General features: G+C 30.7%; 1 protein-coding gene across 2 annotated transcripts in view; it reads left to right on the plus strand.

Moving 5' to 3' along the window:
* Positions 1-1,601: 1,601 nt before the first annotated feature.
* Positions 1,602-19,107, plus strand: part of LOC123705132 (gamma-aminobutyric acid receptor subunit beta-like) — a 61,028-nt gene continuing 43,522 nt past the window's right edge. For both annotated transcript variants that reach the window (XM_045653772.1, XM_045653773.1), the window contains exon 1: positions 1,602-1,728. In XM_045653772.1, coding sequence (XP_045509728.1) covers positions 1,652-1,728 — 77 coding nt within the window. In that variant the 5' untranslated portion in view covers positions 1,602-1,651. The remainder of the gene's footprint in view (positions 1,729-19,107) is intronic.

A 19,107-nucleotide genomic window follows, 5' to 3' on the forward strand; every position in this document is an offset into this window, starting at 1 on the left:
TACGATTTTACAAACGTTGAAGTAAAGGGCGATATATTTTATTCACCTATCAAGTGAGGTATCGTTGAATTCTTTAGATGCGGGGTAATAAATATTTATTTATGATTAATTGGCTAGACATTTTCAAGTGTTTTAAGCATGTACGTAATGTGTGTCATTAAATACGTTCATTCAGTATATAAAAAGTAACTTCAGTTATTTCAATATAAAATACCTACGGGAAAAAGTAGGTATTTACGCGCTTTAGATTCCTTTATAGCTCGCTAAATATGCTAGATATGATACCAAGATTGTTGGTGTATGATTTTAGGTGACGTATAGCTTATAATTAGGGGATATTTATTTACTTTTTCTAGCTTTTATCATGGGAAAATGTGTTTTGTACGAACGTTAGATACTTTATAATTTTCAATATATTTAATGTACTTATTAAAGAAAATTAACGGTATTTACTTTGAGTATGATTGAAAGACAGCTTTTGTAAAAGCGGGTCTATATTTAGTCCGTAATAATCGAATAGAATAGCTTCAGATGAAAGAAAAACAATACGGTCTTTCTTCTACCTTTAGTAGGTATATTGTGATTGTTAAAATGTACAAAGGGTAAACGGATTGGATTAGGAAGAATTCTTTCAAGTTGGGATAGCGGTATTTATGAAATCCTTGAATAAACAAAAACTAAACGGACCGCGTTTTTTGTTGCCTTTTTTGGTACATTGGGAATTTTTAGATTAGAATTTTTGCAATGTTATCGCTGGGTGGAAATATTTGCGGTACGTTACAGTTATTTCATGAAAATATTAATTAAACTATGAAATATGCGAAAATCATTTGCGCTTGGTTTAAAGCGTTTACTGTTTTTGTTTTATATGCAGTTATCTTTTGGATAATATTTAAAGTATTTTTCATCCATAAAGTATTTTTTTAGTTTCTTCTATATTAAACTCATTCCGTAGTACTTTTGGGAAGAAATTATTAAATGCTCAAGTAACAACGGACCCATAGCGTAGGCGAGGGAATAAACAAACAAAATGTAATAACAGACGACATCTTTATTAACATTTGATGTCAATATCCTATATCCATCTTAATTTATTGTATATTATTCAAGCAAACAAAGTATGCTATTAAGATTTTCCGCAAACAATCGGGTAGGTAGGTATATTATAATGCATTAATGGTGATATTTGGCGCCAAATGTTTTAAGCGCTAATTATTGATACTATTAGAAGTATTTAACGTTATTACGACTAATTAGAAAACTTTTTGTAAAATGTTGTTTTTTTGTTTCGCATACTTATGCTTCATTCATTTGGACATATTATGGTCATTTTTATGGTCATTTTTTTTTTATTTACTAGCTACTTTTGCCCTTCGAGTGGGACGTCGAAAAGCCGATCGCCGGCGAGTTTTGCCCGCGCACGTGAAGTTTTAATGCGATCGTCCCGTAATTAGGAGTGGAGTACGCGTCACCATGCGGTGGCGGTATGGTCGATATCGCGACAGGCGGTGTCCGGGTCACGCAGGGATCGATACCCAACACTTTGCGAGCTCACGAGGGTCCCACCGAGTGAAACTCTGTACTCAGTCCGCCGAGTGACTTCGGCGGCATCAGACAGTTCGGGCCACTCGATGCAACATTGCTACGCGAAATGAGCGCACGTCTTACGAGCGCGCCGCTTTTTTTAGCGTTCGCGGCCGCTTTTCTACCACACGCAAGCCCAGTTGAGTGAGTACTAGTCGCGGATCAAAAAAAAAGTCACCACCATACCACCAAACGATAAAACCCTGGGCTTTACGGCGCTTTTGCGACTAGTTTCCGTCTTTTCGAAACTTTTAAAAGTTTGCAAAACTTTTAAAAGTAACAAATAGTACGAATATTCGAGTGGGCAAGCATCCGCGACTAAGTAGAAACAGATATATCCGCTAAAAAGAGTTAAACGGGCGAAAGAAAAAGTTTTATTATTTACGACTCCCGATACGTAACGCAAAGCTACTCAACTCGGCTCGAATATTGCGCTAAAAAAACATAAAAATACGAAATCCTCAGCAAATTCGCAAGCGTGTGATTTCATCGAGTAGATAGATATACAGACAAAAATCGGCAATTCTTCAAAGAAAATACTACTTTGGTTAGGTTAAGTAAAAAAGGAATACCTATCTAAACATCTCTACACGGCAAATAAACTAAAATAATCCTTTATAGAAAAGGATTGATCGTAGGGCTTCTAAAAGAATGTGTCACTAATCCATGTAGGTAGGAGGTCCTGACCAAAATTATCGATTTGGCAAAGAATTGGGCATTCTTCGCAAACACAGACATCGTCAGTGTATTGGTTATACAAAGAGTCTTTCTTAAAAAAAGAAATGACGATGAAACTACATTAAATTTAGGCATTACATGGCTACGAAATCAAACCTGGCTACGCCATGGATTTGACGCCACACTAATACAAAAATTACAAACATACCATGAAACAGCAAAACACGCAATAAATGCAGTATTACTCACACATAAATAAAATTATCTCAAAGATCTACTGAAACGTGGACAAAAGAGATATTAAAGGCTTCAAAATAATCCTCACAATGATATCCAGGATTAAATTAATCCTAAATCTGTACAAAAATAGAGAGAATAGCAAGCACCTATCATACAACATAGATTACACAAACGCAATGTTTAAAAATTGTAAACGAATTTATACATGTTCGTAAATCATTTAAAAAAACACGACGTAATTTACTCACAATTTTCATATATGCACGCCTTATAATAGGCACACACAAAAATCTTCTTTTACATTTACACGCTTTCCTAAAAGCTACACTAATTCCCGTATTTTCTACAACCACGATTAAAAAAGGTTTAATCTGTTTATTTCACGTTTCATTTACACAAAACGCCTAAATAAATAACATTTCAAATTTACCCTTTAATATCATCAAAACACAACAATGCTGTAAGCTCTCATTATATTTAATTAAATAAAAAGTGTGTGTCACGTTTTGTAGATTTATTTAAAAATCTACTAGGTATATAGTGTAGTGTAGTTATCACAAAATAACAACTAACCAGTAAGTAAAATTGGTAAATAAATGTTTGTCAAAAACATTTATTTCTCAAAATAAAATAAAAACCATTCGTCAAATTTACGCTAAAATATTGTGTTAAAATAAACACAATATATAAGAATAAATTATTTATTTACCACTAAACCAAAATAATATTAAATGTGTGTCGAAAACCAAATCAAAATTCAAGAATTCTCTACGCTTTCGTTGCATTTTATCTATTAAAAACAACCTGTGAGTGCAAACCAAATTAGTCAGATAAACGCAAAAATCTTTTGTTAAAATAAATACAATATATCCGTACAAAACAGTTATTTACCACTAAATACCTACGAACAAGTAAGTTAAAAATTATAAATGTATGCCAAAAACAATTTCTTATCAACTAAATAAAATTCTCTAAGCTTTTATCTCATTGAATAAAATAAAAACCATCACTGAGTTCCACATTTATGTTAAAAAAAAATAAACATAAATAAACATCACAAAATACCTACGAACGAGTAAGTAAAAAGAAAGTGTGAAAAAAAGTGAGTCGAAAACCATTTAAATATAAATTACGGTAAATAATTAAGATTTAATCATAATATTTAAAAAAAATCCCATTCGTGAGTGCATACCAAATTCAAAATCTTGTGCTAAAATAAACACAATAGGATATAAGAACAACAGTTATTTACCCCAAAATACCTACGAACAAGTAAGTAATATTGTTGTGTGTCGAAATCATATTATTATCATCTTAATACATATTTAAGCTATCATCACATTTAATAAAGTAAAAACCATCCCCAAAGTGCATAGGTACTCTATTATCCCTAACAAAGAAAAATAAAATAAAAATAAAATACTCAATTTCTATTGTGTCATAAAATAAACGCATTTTAATATAACAACAAAACTGTTATTTGTAACGAAATACCGACAAAGCAATTACTAAAAAACTAAATAATTTAGTGTCGAAAACCATCCACCATTTAAATAAATAAATGCTTTAGGCTTCCTTCATAATATTTGATTATTAGCCAATCCGTGAGTGCATTCCAAATTTATTAGATAAACGCAAAAATCTTGTTTTAAAAGAAACACAACATATAAGAAGAAAACTGTTATTTACCGCAAAATAAGTAAATAAATAAAATAATGTGTGACTAATTTCAATATTATCTAAAAAAACATTTTTAAACTTCATAATATTAATTAATAAAACATTTTTAAACGTCATAATATTAATCTTTATATATATAAAAGAAAGTCGTGTTAGTTACTCCACTTATAACTCAAGAACGGCTGAACCGATTTAGCTGAAAATTGGCAGGGAGGTAGTTTAGAGCCAGGAGAAGGATATAGGATACTAAATACGTACCACGGGCGAAGCCGGGGCGGACCACTAGTTAAATTATATAAACCATGTTATATACTTCGTAATTAACGTTTTTATAGTTTATAAAACATATTTTATTTATTTATTTATAATATTTATTGCATACGAAACATAAAATACAAATTTCACACACACAGACAGGACATATTTTGATGCAAAGTGCGGCTTTATTGCTTCAAGCAATTTCTTCCTAGCAACCCGAAAATATAGTTTTTTACAACAAAAACCTACAAAGCAGTAAGTAATCAGAGTAAATGCCTGTGTTTAAATTTCCATTTCTATATCAGGTACCTTAATACGCTTAAAGCTTTCTTATCGTTCAAAACAATGTTACCTAAATCCCATGTAAGATAATTTTTAAATGATCGTATTTATACGTAAATCCAGGACCTAAATCATAATAATTATTCACTGTGAATCTAACAAAGGCTAAAAATTTAAATTCAATCATTCGTGTAATGAATGCAACTTGATTTAAGCTGTTTTTCTAAATTTCTATATTTTTTCTACAACTGTAATTTTATGAACACGCATAATAACAAGCAATTTCCAAAAAACAGTGCTAAAAAGACATAATTAGTGTAATAATAATGTTCTACATTGTATATTGTATGGGTAATCAGTTCCCCAGTATTGTATATGACTAATTTCATGAAATTCCGTATTTTACGCAGGAAGCAATAATAGTGTTCGCATGAATAAAAATGAATTGCGTGTTTCAAAGCTAGTTACAACGAAAGATCGACGCCAATCGCGTGTATGGTGACCATCGAAGGTGTGATACAATCAGTTAAACCATTGAACGCTTTAACAATTCCTTTGTCGAGATATAAGAGATTAGAACCAATAGGTTTTACACGTTAAAACAGTAGAAAAAACAGATGAAACATCTAATTTGCATTTTTGTAATATGTAATGTAAGCTGTTCACTAAAAGGGCGAAATTGTTGAGTATTTTTATAAGCTTGCGTTTACGTTACGTTTATCCCGGTTAGAGAATTGGTCCGGGATAAATAAATATTGCCTTTGTTTTTATATATTTTTAACGTCGGTAGGTACAAATTTAATAAATATTTTTTACTTCATCACAACGGAAATTAAATGCTAGTAATTATCGTACGTGTAATAAGAATTAATATTGTTACAAATAAATTGTGTGCTTCTCTGCTTCTAAAACGGACCGACAAAAAGCTAAACACGGGAAATACATGCCAATTATCCATAAAATCAGTAAACATATGCAATACGATTCTTTTAAAACTAATACCGTAATTAATGTTTTATTTTAAACCCAAAACCGTTCATTCCTTCCGCTAAAACTCTTCTTATTCTAAACATGGAAAATATTATGTTCCTTTCATGTACGGAGTAAAAATTGGTTATTAAATAAAATTATAAAATTATTATAATACTGATATTACTAATTTACTATCCACAAATATTACAATACTAAATACAAAATATCTAGAAGATATCGTGAGCAAACTATCACTTAGATATAATTGACAAGCGGACACTGTCGCCAATCTCGTGGTTAGTACTATAATTGGTGCTTGATTAGCCAAAATGGAGCAAACGAACCAAACCAAAACCTAACTGGCTGATAAACTCAACTAAATGGACCTAAGCTTAAATATATCCTTTATTCCTTTGGTCACGACATCACGTTGTTTTTCAGACCGATTTTGGTAATCTTTTTTTCCCTTTGTTATTCTTGAGAAATTGTACGAAATAAGTTAAAAGTAGTGCGCTAAAATATGAAAATTTTTAATCTCCGTGTAAAATTTGTAAATCTAAAAAAAATGAACAATTACGTAAATAAACTTTCATAATAGGTAAAACAAATTCTATCGTAAGTATCAACTTATAATTAAAAAAAATTGTTTAAAATTATATTATGTCAGTAAAAAAATAGTTAAATTGATATTCGATTAAGTTATTTCGATAAAAATATATTAACCAAAACCTCACACAACAGTCTATTAATACACAAAACTTTAAACTATTTATCGTAAAATTGCAACAGGCAAAATTAACAAAACCGTTTTATTGCTATTGATAAAATAAATCCAACACGAGATAAAATCCAACGCGGTAAATAAAAAGTGTTTTTATCACAAAAAACCCTTTCAAATGATAAGCTCCTTGACGGCAAAGTAATATAAATTGTACAAGATATTTTCCTTAAGTGGTTGGTAAATTGTTTACATTTTCCTTATTAATTACATCGCCTCTTAGAAAAGGTTTCTACGTAATAAAAGTCCGCCGTAAATAACAAGTATTATCATAACGTTTATTTTATATTTTATTCGCTTTTTATAGCTTTAAGTTTTATCTTTTATAGACTATTGTGTTCGGGTCGGATAGTTGTTAAAAACGGAATCGTAAATGCCCAATCAAGATTATATTCAAAATATTAAAAACATTAAATTCCTACTAAAGGTAATTGGAAACAGCGCAAGCGGTAAAATTCAGGGTTTTATCTTTCATCCACTAATTATTAATCCTAGTCTTAAGTATATTTTTAGCATGTATTTATTCCATTTTGGTTATACCATTTTCAAAATCATTTGAATTTTGAGAATAGTACCTGAATATACCGAAACGACATCCAATAAATTATTCTCATTTGTATTAAAATATTGAACGAATTCATCACGCAGATTATACAGATAACCAGTGATTAACGGCGCCGTATAGTTCAATTTATTTTAAAATTCCCTTTTCATATTCCGTCATGAAATGTAGCAGCTTCAACTATACATTCATCTTTATATTTTAGCTACAAGCTGCGCTTGACAAGCATATGAGCTTGAAGCATGAGAGTCATTAGTTCTGAAGTTCGAGCGTTTGTTTTGTATTTCAAAAATTCCCTTTTACAATCCATATTTTCACCTGCAATTTTGTTGGAAAATTATTTCTGAACAGATATTTTATATGAATAGTATCACCAATTTAATATTAAAGTAAGGTTGGTAATTTATGCGTATGAAGCTCACTATTATGTTAATATTAATATTGAATTTTAAATGTAATTTTCGGTTTCGTGCAATCTGGTGATACGAATTTTTAGTGACAGTCTCTCAATAGTAAAATATAATATTTTGTCATGAAATATCTAAGATTTTTCATGAAGATTGTATCTAAATATAAGTCGAAATTGAACTTAATAATTGCTGCGCTTCTGGTTATATTGTTCAATCAAAAAGTTTTAATGTTTTTTTTTAATCTGTCGTCATTCTTTAAGGCGTTATATCTAGGCTCTTAACTTATGTAGTTACCTATATCCTACGGCCTACATGTGTACGTACATTATTTACAAACGCTAATCATTTATTTACACGAATTTGGAGTAGCTTATTACTGACAGCATTCATGCATAATATTCAGATATCAAACGTTAACTGTTTATTAATAAACACGGGTTAATGTTGATTCAGACATCTCGCAAATTAAACATGAAATGCGGAATCTCGTTCCGCGTTAAATTCTCTAACGGCTGAGTTATTTTCTTTTCAATCAAGGAAATTTAATTTGCTTAACGATTCGTGCTATGTTTGTTTGATATACAAATATTTGTGTACTCGCTTTCATCTTTTAAACGCGTAAACGCGTAAAATTATATTTGATTTGGTTTACAAAATTCTACGTAATGCAAAACAAAGATTTTCGATTAGCTTCAATTTTGTGTGCGCGAAAAAGGCTTGACGTTAAAGCTTGTATCGTTGAATCGAGTCTTCCATCGAATAATTAAAATCAAAAGGAAATTGTGGTCGGCTCAAACATACCATCGTAGTTAACCTTTAACCACCGACCGCGGTTATTTAACAAATTTAACACGTTCGCAGTTAAAGTTTTAAGTTTTACCAGTAAATCCGAATTTGAACGTTGAACCCGTTTAAATTTTATTACGTTTTTTGTAACAATAAAGGTGCGATACGGGCGTTGTATTGGAAAAATTTTAATTGAATGAAAGTTCGACTTGTTCGACTTTTAGCGTTAAATTTTTTTGTTGAATGATAAATTGCAGTAGTTACAGTAGTACACATGGGATAATAGAAGACACAAAAGTTATATATAAATAATGATGGTCGTGTTTATGAAGCTTTATAAAATATAAGTTATATTGTGTTTATTAAAATGATCCGTACATGTCATACCCGGATACAATTTTTGAAGAAGAAACAACTTATCGTCTATTGAAATTGTAGAATTTTTCTATTCCTTCGTTAGATACGAGTTAACAGGACTTAGTGTTAAGAAGCATAGACATAAGAAATACTTTATACTTTACCAGTAAAAAATCCACACAATATATTATCACATAAAAGCTGCAATATCATTTTCAATATTCATTTGATTCATCGTAGAAAAACCAATACACAATTAGCATTCAGAAAATATTTAATCCTTCAATTAACTGTAAAAATTTTCTTTTAAATTTTCATTAAAACCGTCAGCCGATGAATCTCTTAGTAATTAACGAATTGAGTGTTTCAGACCCATTCAATGAACCAATTACTGTTATTTATTTTACAATTCAACCGATTGCTGAGTTTATTCCTCAATTCATTTATTTATTATTCCTTAATAGAAAACAAATAAAATACATTAATGAGATCTTGTGTATTTATCTTACAATACTGGTTAATTCTATTTATATCTATTGTCGTTTAATAGAATATTGCAACATTAAATAGTTATACGATATAAAAATGTTGTGTGGTTTTATGAAACCACGGTAAAAGTGAAACTTTTTTTCACACTATAGACATTTAACAAAAAATTATCGTATTTGTACGATAATTATCGTACGTATCGTGCTTCATGCGACATGCGCTACACAGACCAAAAAGTTTGAGACGATGTAATAAAAGTTTCACTTTAAAAATATTATTGTACGTAGGTTCATATATGTAACAATTTTGTTTAGTACTAAGTTTTAACTATTTGCGTAATTAATATGTTAGATATTTTCTGCGTATCATTTACTTAAAATTTGAATACAATTATAAATTACGAATGATGTCAAAGAATTCAATAGGGACCTTACAACAATGTTATTCTACGAATAAATAGAAGATAGTCATTGTATGCGTGATACACGCGCATTTTAAATTAAATTTAATAACTAATGTTTTAAATTATCTTTTAGGTTAACAGTCGTATGAAAAATAGATTAATTTTTTTGCGTAGTACATTTTACTCTTCCAATTCCGAAGGATTACATTCGTTATAGGTCATAATAATCAAATGTTTCGATATAATGGACAACTGTTATTATAATAAACAATAGTACTGACTAAATAAACATTAGTTCAATAATTGTATTGGAAACCCTGGAAACCAAATTTCAGTACAGTCTACTGATTTTAGTTCCGATATTGTCTAGCACGAAACATGATTCTGTTTCTGAATACTGTGGTAGAATTCTGGAAATTCCTGTTCCAATATTCGATCTAAATATAGGGTATTTATTCCGATATTTTATTACGTCCAATATTTTGAGAATTTTTATGAATATTATTGGAAAGTTTCGGAATTCCGTTGTCTATAATTTAAGAAATTCTTTGTCTAATTTATACAATCTATTGAATGTTTTTATTTCAAATATATATCTAGATATAGTTTAAACTTTAATATATATTATTGCGAGTAAGTAGTTTTAATGAAAATACAATAAGCGTACGAGAAAATTTTATAGAAAAATGCGCAATCATTTTCTTTGAATTATGTTTTTTTTATCAATGTAATAATATACCTATTAAAAAAAAGTTTCTTTATCGATCTATGTAATTTAATAAATTATCATATTTTTTTTTCATTATGAATCAAAAACCACGCAGTTTCAGAAAATGGTTGCAATATATTTTAAAATTATTTCAACTTTGCTTAACGAGGAAATCTTTTTAGCGCCATTTCTGCTTCCATTTTGTTTTGTTTCATTCTCTTTGTGTTTGAGTACTGTACCTTGGTATTTCTATGAACACAGTTTTTTATTTTTATAAAGAAAACCTTATAATTATGGCTTGAAAGTTACCATATAAAGGTAAGATAAATTATCATTTAAAGTACAGTTATTATCAAAATCTTTCAAAGCACACGGTATGTTAACAGAAATGAATAATTTTCAAATGGTACCTTACTAAGAAACAGAAAAACATGCTTTTAAAATTGCCCTCAAAAGGAATACTTGTTAAATCGAATTATATTAGACAATACACCTGCGTACGTCACGAGGGCGTGTCCCAAAAGCCTGGCGTTGCCCCGTTCGATATAGCTAGTAGCTACTTCTTGTCTTTCTGTTTATTCATGTTACATACTACTATAGACTATAGTATAATAATTAAGCATTAAATATTCCATGAACTACAGCTAAATTACAATTTGGGTAGAATAAAATTGCGATTTTAGGAAAAATTCATTTTTGTATAGACCATAAATACTGTAAAAGACTTACCACGGCTTATCTATAATAACATTTAACTTTATAAATGTTAATTTTTAATAGATCAAGTAGTTGAGTTTAATCGTAATAAAGAAGCATTTTCCCTTTATTATATTAGGATTTTAACAATTATTATTACTAGCTATCTGCTTACCACAATTTCCCTAAAAATGTAGTTTTTAAATAGAACAGTTAGTTGAGTTCAAACGTGACTAAGAAAAATTTCCTTTAGGGCCGATTTTTCAATCCTTGGTTAAATCTTATCCGTCCAATAAAGTATTACACAATAATATACAAATGACACCTAAAAACTGTCAAAAAGTGGGGAAGTAACACATTTTTAAAATGGTTGTTTAATACGATATTCGATGATTAAGATTTAACTAAGGATTGAAAAATCGGCCCTCAGTAGTATTCTTTATGTAGTGTAAACAGAAGAAGACAGTAGTCTATCTAACTTTTTTATTCAAATAAAACTTTATGAAAACACAACAGAGTTGAAGGAATAACGTTTTGTACTATAACCCCCTTGCGATTTGTCGTTTTGGCAGTCTGCGCTTACTGTATTGATTTTATTTTTACTTTGAGTTCATGCTTTGTATTTAGTCATAGAGATAATATGTACTACGTACTACATATTATCTCTATGTATTTAGTGTACGCAAAGGAATAGCAATTGTACATTTAGAAATTAACTTCTAATTCGTTACATACATTCATTATTTTATCTACTTATAATGATATTTTATTTATACTAGATAATAAAAAGACTACGAAAAAACAACATTATTATACAATTCACTTTCGTTTAAAGCTCGTTATTATATTTTTCAATAACACACGATCCGTTCACAGTGGAATCACTTGAATATCAAATGAAAATGTAATCATACACTATTATTATGTGTAACGTTTTTGTTTATTCATACAAAAACAGATTGAAATCTGATATAACAGATAGCAAGAGTGTAGTAATAATAAATATATATTATAACTAGCGGTCCGCCCCGGCTTCGCCCGTGGTACATATTCACGTTTTCTCTACATAAGAACCATCCTCGAACTTCAAGGAATATTATAAAAAAAGCATTAACGAAATCGGTTAAGCCGTTCTCAAGTTATGCGCTTAGATACCAATACATTTTGGGATTCATTTTTATATAATACTAGCGGTCCACCCCGGCTTCTCCCGTGGTAGGTACATATTTCGCAATAAAAAGTAGCCTATGTCCTTTCTCGGGTATCAAAATATTTCCATACCAAATTTCATGCTTATTGGTTCAGTAGTTTAGGCGTGATTGAGTAACAGACAGACAGAGTTACTTTCGCATTTATAATATTAGTATGGATTATAATTATAATATATACATTCCCGCGGGCCGCGGGCAGTGTTTCCAATAAGTTACGATTTGGGGACCTTCAAGCCCCTGGTATTGTGGGTGCAAGTGGGCAACGATGTTCACTTAACATCAGGTGACTCGTCTGCACGTTTGCCCGATATTATCATTAAAAAAAATAAATATTATTTACTAGTTTTCCACCCGCGGCATCGACCGCGCAGTTAAAGTAAAACCCGCATAGTTCCCGTTCCCGTGGGATTTCCAGGATAAAACCTAGGACATAGGATTATGTCCTTTCTCGGGTATCAAAATATCATGCAAATTGGTTCAGTAGTTAAGGCGTGATTGAGTAACAGACATACAGACAGAGTTACTTTCGCATTTATAAGATTTGTTTATTTTTTGTAAATTTCACTTTTTGAGCGAAAAGCGTATTTAAAATTGAATCTGTCTTGAATACAATGATAACTCACTTGAAATGTAAGTAGGTATGAACATTATAATTCAAAACTACCATAATACATTATTGAATGAAATAGATCTGAATGAAATGGATTCCCAGAATAGGCCAATACGAGCTAAAACTTTCCATTGTTGGAAGTTTGCTTTTAAAAATAATATTGTATTTAATAATACAACTTTTCAGATTTTAAATGAATGAACCAGTATTTATACAAGTGATAACTGCGTTAAAAACAACCGACTTCAAACTTGCACTTGCAAAAATGCCCATAAAATAAAAACTACTGGGCCTATCCGAATAAAATTTTTATGGGAGCAATTCGACACCATCCCGCATTGAACAAAAAAAGAATCACGTAAATCGGTTCAGAAACCTCGGAGTAATCGGTGTACATACATAAAAAAAACATACCGGCCGAATTGATAACCTCCTCCTTTTTTTTTGAAGTCGGTTAAAAAGTGAACTATAATTAAATATTCAACTTTTAACATTAATATTGTTAAAACCATACACAAAATAATAAAATAAATATATCAAATCTTTCTCCCTAATTAAATATCATTAACTCATAAACCACTATTATAATACATCCATTTTAAATACAATACAAATATTCCATAACTATCTCCCACAATTTATCCAATCTCTATTCCTATTCTGATAGCCGAGAAATTGTTACATAATGTCCGTCAAAGTCAAGCTCTAACACCCGAACGTTTAGTTTACGGTTCGTTATCAAGTGTCGTTGGTCAAGCATAATGAATTTAGGTTTCACAGTGTCAATCGGTGGCTATTTATCTCTAGTGGTTCAGTTTAAAAGGAAATTGTGTGGAATGTAAACTCTCTTGTAGATGAACAAAGAACGTGTATTGTAAAGGAATTAATAGACTGCGTATATGATATACCTACTTAGGTAAAGGTTTCCTAAACACTTGTTTAGGAAACCTTTTCGCTTATTATCTGCTATAGCTTATGCTATTACATACTGTTTATATTTTGTGAGGTTCTAAAAACTAGCCTCATCAAATTATGGGGTTCAATAGGTCATTAGTTGTTTGCTTTGTGAAAATAATTATATTATTCAAATTAAAAAAGTTATATTTTGGAATAAACATTGTTCTCTAAGGGAAAATAAAACAATTGAGTTTTCAGTCAACCTAAGAACTTAATACATCTTTGTAAATAAATTTCTGGACTGTCTGCAGAACTTGGCACACATTTAGATCTCATTTCTTTTTTTGGCAAATTAAGTCAACGATTGAACTCGGCTCCAATTTTTACATTTATGTTTTTGGTGGGATATCATTACTTTTTGTACAGAAAATTACTCTGCAAATTTGATTTACTTTATAAATATAATACTTTTTATATACGATTTTTTTTATTTTTTCTTGCGGTTTCTCTGTATGGTTTGTTTAGTATTATTTTCTATATTTTCTTGTATGTTATGAATGTCACGCACATTGCCCCGTCATTATCTGAAATTATTTAAACTCCTTTTCTGTTTAAAAGATTACAATATGATTTTCTAAACATCCAGCGTGAATTTGTACACACACTATTACCAAGATGCAAAGATCGTTGTAGAAGAAGCGTCGCCTTACTCCATGACGTTACGGTATTGCCATGACGCGATCTTGAAATTTTACTCTAAACGCGCCTAAAGATGTTTCACTCATATTAATATTACGCAAATTAAATCATTTCGACCTTCGACGAAGCCTTCTTCCATTACACCATTTATGGTAATTATTTTTGCATGCTTGTATTGGCTGAACATGTTTGTGCTTTATTAATATAATTGTATCACCATTGAAGACTATGTTTAAAGCAAAATAAAGATTTTATTTATTTATTTATTTATTTACACTGAAATTAAAACTAATACTCATAAATAAAGAATAAATAAATGAGAATATGTAAAATTATATATTATTTTTAACTGTATGAGCAATATTTTTATTACAATTTTCTTTTATTTTACGTTTAATAACAGTTTTGAATAAAGAAATCATGCAATCGAAGTAATCCGCCCTAGCGATACTAGCACGAGTGAGTGTGATGTCAGAGGCGCTTCGAATCTACAGATGTTTCGTCCTAAAATATGTAAACTTCAATAATCTATATCTCAGTAATTTATTGATGGATTTCAACATTTTTTTCGGCCACTGATTAGTTTTGATCTATTTTTTAAGACTAGTAAGGTGAATATACTATTTTCTATTTTTTTAAACTTTTCCATTTTTCCATACAAACAAAATTTATGTCATTGAAAAAAAAATTAAATACAAATAAATTCAGTATTTTCTGATTTTTTCCTTTGTACACTCACTATTACCTAGTTGATTACAAAATTTGAACTTTCTAGGTCATCTGGAAGTGGGTTAGGTTTTGTATATGTCTATAAGTCAGTCAGTCTTAAAAATTGCGATTTTTGGATATTAATATCTACGCAACTGTTTAATCTGTATTTATGAAATTTAAGGTTCTTGTTTATCTTGAGGTCCTCTTGATATGTACCAAATTTGGTTTATATAACTTAAATAGTTTTCGAGTTATAAGGGGGTGAAAAGTGGCTCGAAATGGTTCGTGTAAATATACACACGGCTGCTGCTCGCCAGTTCTCTTCGCTTGAACTCGGCTTGACACGCTGCCGCGTGTCTAGATCTTGCCAAAGAAGTTTCAATTTTGACACGTGTGCTCGGCACACGCTATTTTTTATTTATAATCAGAAAGACACAAATCTTTTAATTGGCATAATGGCCCTTAAAAGCTTTCGTACGTATATTTTTTATTTAACTATCACACATATTTAAACTACTTTAGGTTATCATTAAGAAATAAAAATCATCAACAAATTAGTGACAATTCCTATACAATAATTCCAACAAGCAACAACATAAGTTAAACATTCAGAACTACAATAGTTCAAGTCTATTCACGAACTTGGAGCATCGATAAATAGCTGTCTATATTTGAAAGTTTGCACAGAGTAATCAACACTTGAAGCAAACTAGTATAGATCGCGTGCAGTGCACTTAATCTGCGGCTAAGCTTTCATAAACCTAACCTATGTTCGAAATTTCAGTTACCTTCAGCGTAATTGTTCGTAAAAGTGGGTGAAGGTCGCTCGTAATCACATTTATCAATCATGCTATTTTTCATGAACCTTTAACATAAATCCTTGTTATAACGATTAGCTTGTTTTATATTATTTCGACGATTATAATATAACGATTATAAGAATTTGTATCAAAAGAATTTGTACGAAAGATGAAGAAAAATTCTTTATACGGAAAAAGTGTAAGTCTTAATTAGAGAAGGACTCTTTATATCTGCATAGATGCGCCCGTTCTTTGTAAAAATAATTTCTCTGACGACAAAACCCTTTGTCACTTAAATAATAATTGACACAAGCATTTTAATATCCTGCATAGCAGACTAAGCTTTTTCTAAAATTAAATAACGTAACCCTAATGACAAACTTTTAAATTGCTCTTTATATTTCCCTTTACATTTTGCCGCATTGCATTCCCATTTATAATTATCCCCTTTTACAAAGAGAATTTTTGCTGGAAACTGTAGATAAGGATTTATTACTGTAAGTACGGTAGTACTTTGTAATTCCTTTTATTTATTACGCTGCTTGTTATCCAGAGAACATTTCCCTATTTTCACAGTATTTTTGAAACGCAGCAGGATTATACGATGCATTTTCTTTTAAATGTCTCCATCTACTCTTTTTAATCTGCTACAGTATAAACTGTAAGCGTTAAGCTTAGATTCCATTTAAGTGACAAGATTTTCTCGTATATTCCATGTATGCGATGTTCAAATGGATTAACAGTGCAGTTTAACAAATTTCGATTCCTTCACTCAAAGTTTAATTGAAGAAATTAATTAATTTATACATTTCATATTCTTTAAAAGAACATAGTTTTAATATTTTTAGCGATATATCATAATCACTTCCATACCTTTACTGTTCGTAATTACATTGAAAATGTATTTTGTATTCATTAACATGACTATTTTTACCATACCTACGAATATCCATAACTATTTTAAATGCAAGAGAATGCTCAGCGCTGAAGTTGTTGAGTCGAAGCCGCTAAAGTTTGTTAGACGTTAAGTCCCACAGTCTAGCGAGCTGTATGGTATTTTTAATATGCGAGGAATCTCGGTAAGTAGTTCCTGCGCAAAACAACTCGGTCTGTGGACGTGGTAAAACCGAAAAAAGAGCGTGTGTGCCCAGCACAAGTGTCAGAAGATTGCTTCTTTGGCAAGATTGAAAGATACCAAAATTGTCGTCTTACTCCATGACGTGACGGTATTGCCATGACGCGATCTTGAAATTTTACTGTCAACGCGTCTAAAGAATTTCACATCAATACACGACAGGTCATTTTCCACGGCTGAGCCACGTCAGAACTGTTTCGGGAAGCAATTGCTTCGCGAGGCTACTCGCTCTGTGGGGACCTGCCAAACAAAGGCCCAATATACAAGAAACTTTGTTGATAACCTGTTAAACTCTGTAAAGACTGCTGTCAAAACTTCACAAAGGCTAGCGCTAACTTTGAATATTCGATATAAAATACGTGACATTTTGGAAAGTACGAAAAGCTGTCTGTATTGGTAGGTGACAAATAACATTAAGTATGTAAGCGCTCACTTTGAAACGGTTATGACATTTTACTCAAAGTTTCTTTAATAATATACATTATTCATGGCGGTAGTTTAATCTGAATACACAACGGAACGTGGAAAAATCGTGTCTAGAAATGAACATTATGTATAGATTATAAATAAATATAATTTTATGAAAATTTTACTTTTCATAAGATATTTACATTATAAATTTTCACTGTCACCAACGTCATTAATTATTAAGAAATCAATCGTGTAATACAATATATTTGTATATAGAATAGAAAATATTTATAATATAAAATATAATAATAGAATATCAATTTATTTTATAAAAGCAAAGCCATTCTTATTAACAATATAGGTAATATCATCCAAATCCAGGCAATATTTCTCGTAAATCCGCAGCGGTATTCAAAGTAGAACATCGTGACTATTCTTGCCGATAACCTTATCATTTTCAATTCGAACAACTGGTAGCTATCGTGTCGTAGCACGCTCGTGTAAGCTATCTTATCATCTTTGTCTACAAGACTTCTGCTTGTATTGAGGTTCGCTGGCCTAAAAATTACTAACGATTCAGATAACAAACAATATAGCATTATATGATTAATACCGTAGAGACTTAATTGTCATGCATATGAGCTACGGCGTAGACAATCACGACTAATATTGTCGTAGAGGCGTAGAACTAGACAATCATATTAAATGAGCTATGTCTGTACACATTGTCGGTGTTGAGATGTGGTTATACTATACTATAGTGTTTCATATTTGACGTTCATACTGCGCCTATAGGCCTTATAACAATGGTTATTGGCATATAGGCATCCGAGTAGACAATGATGGGCTTCATTGTTCATGACGATGATGATTATTATTCCCACAGAGATAGAGATGTAGAGACTACGCTCTACTTATGGAAATCAAATCGTTTTAGAGATGTAGAGGCTAGATGGACTTACGGTTCGACCGTGCATAATTACCATGCTTATTAAAAAAAAAGACGTGAAAACTGAATGCAATTTCACGAATATTATTCTGATGAAATTATTATAAAACAGGTGTTAAATATACGTGCTTTAATGATTTATTACAAGCATGCCTTTTATGGTAAAACCATCGCTATTCATGCTGTATATTTTTCGATAAGTTTCAATAAAATGTCTCAGACATGTAGAGCCAAAATATGTAGCGCTACGGCGTAGACGTAGAGTTATGTAACACTAAGATTGTACATTCAATATAATGCTCCACTTATACAAACGAAGAAGTTATATAGAGAAGATACGTGCATTCTATCTTGATAATAATTACTGCAGAAACGCAGAGACGAAACGCTACGAGAAATGCATGTGAAATCGATATGCAGCTACGCGCTGCTGGTTGGCAGTGGAATTTATTCTCCTAACTGCGATCACCTAAGATCTATCGAAATGTTCAGCATTCCAATGGGCATTTAAACATTCAAATGTAAAATAATTTTACAAAATATATTGGCTAATGTGTGGTGTTGAAAGGTTTTTATATACCTATCAAATAAATAAGTTTCTGTAAAGTTGTACCTAATAATATTAGATGTAATGAAATTTTCTCCAATCTCGAAGTTCATAAAATAAATCCGATACATTTTCCAATCCCAACACCAACTGGGAAGCAATTATAAAATAATTAAAAGTTCAATTTACTCTACGTGAAACTTATTTAGAACCTTACAGTTATCTAATCTAGCGCCGTGGAAGTAATCAAGCA

Source organism: Colias croceus, chromosome Z (assembly GCF_905220415.1).
Source record: "Colias croceus chromosome Z, ilColCroc2.1".
NCBI lineage: Eukaryota > Metazoa > Arthropoda > Insecta > Lepidoptera > Pieridae > Colias > Colias croceus.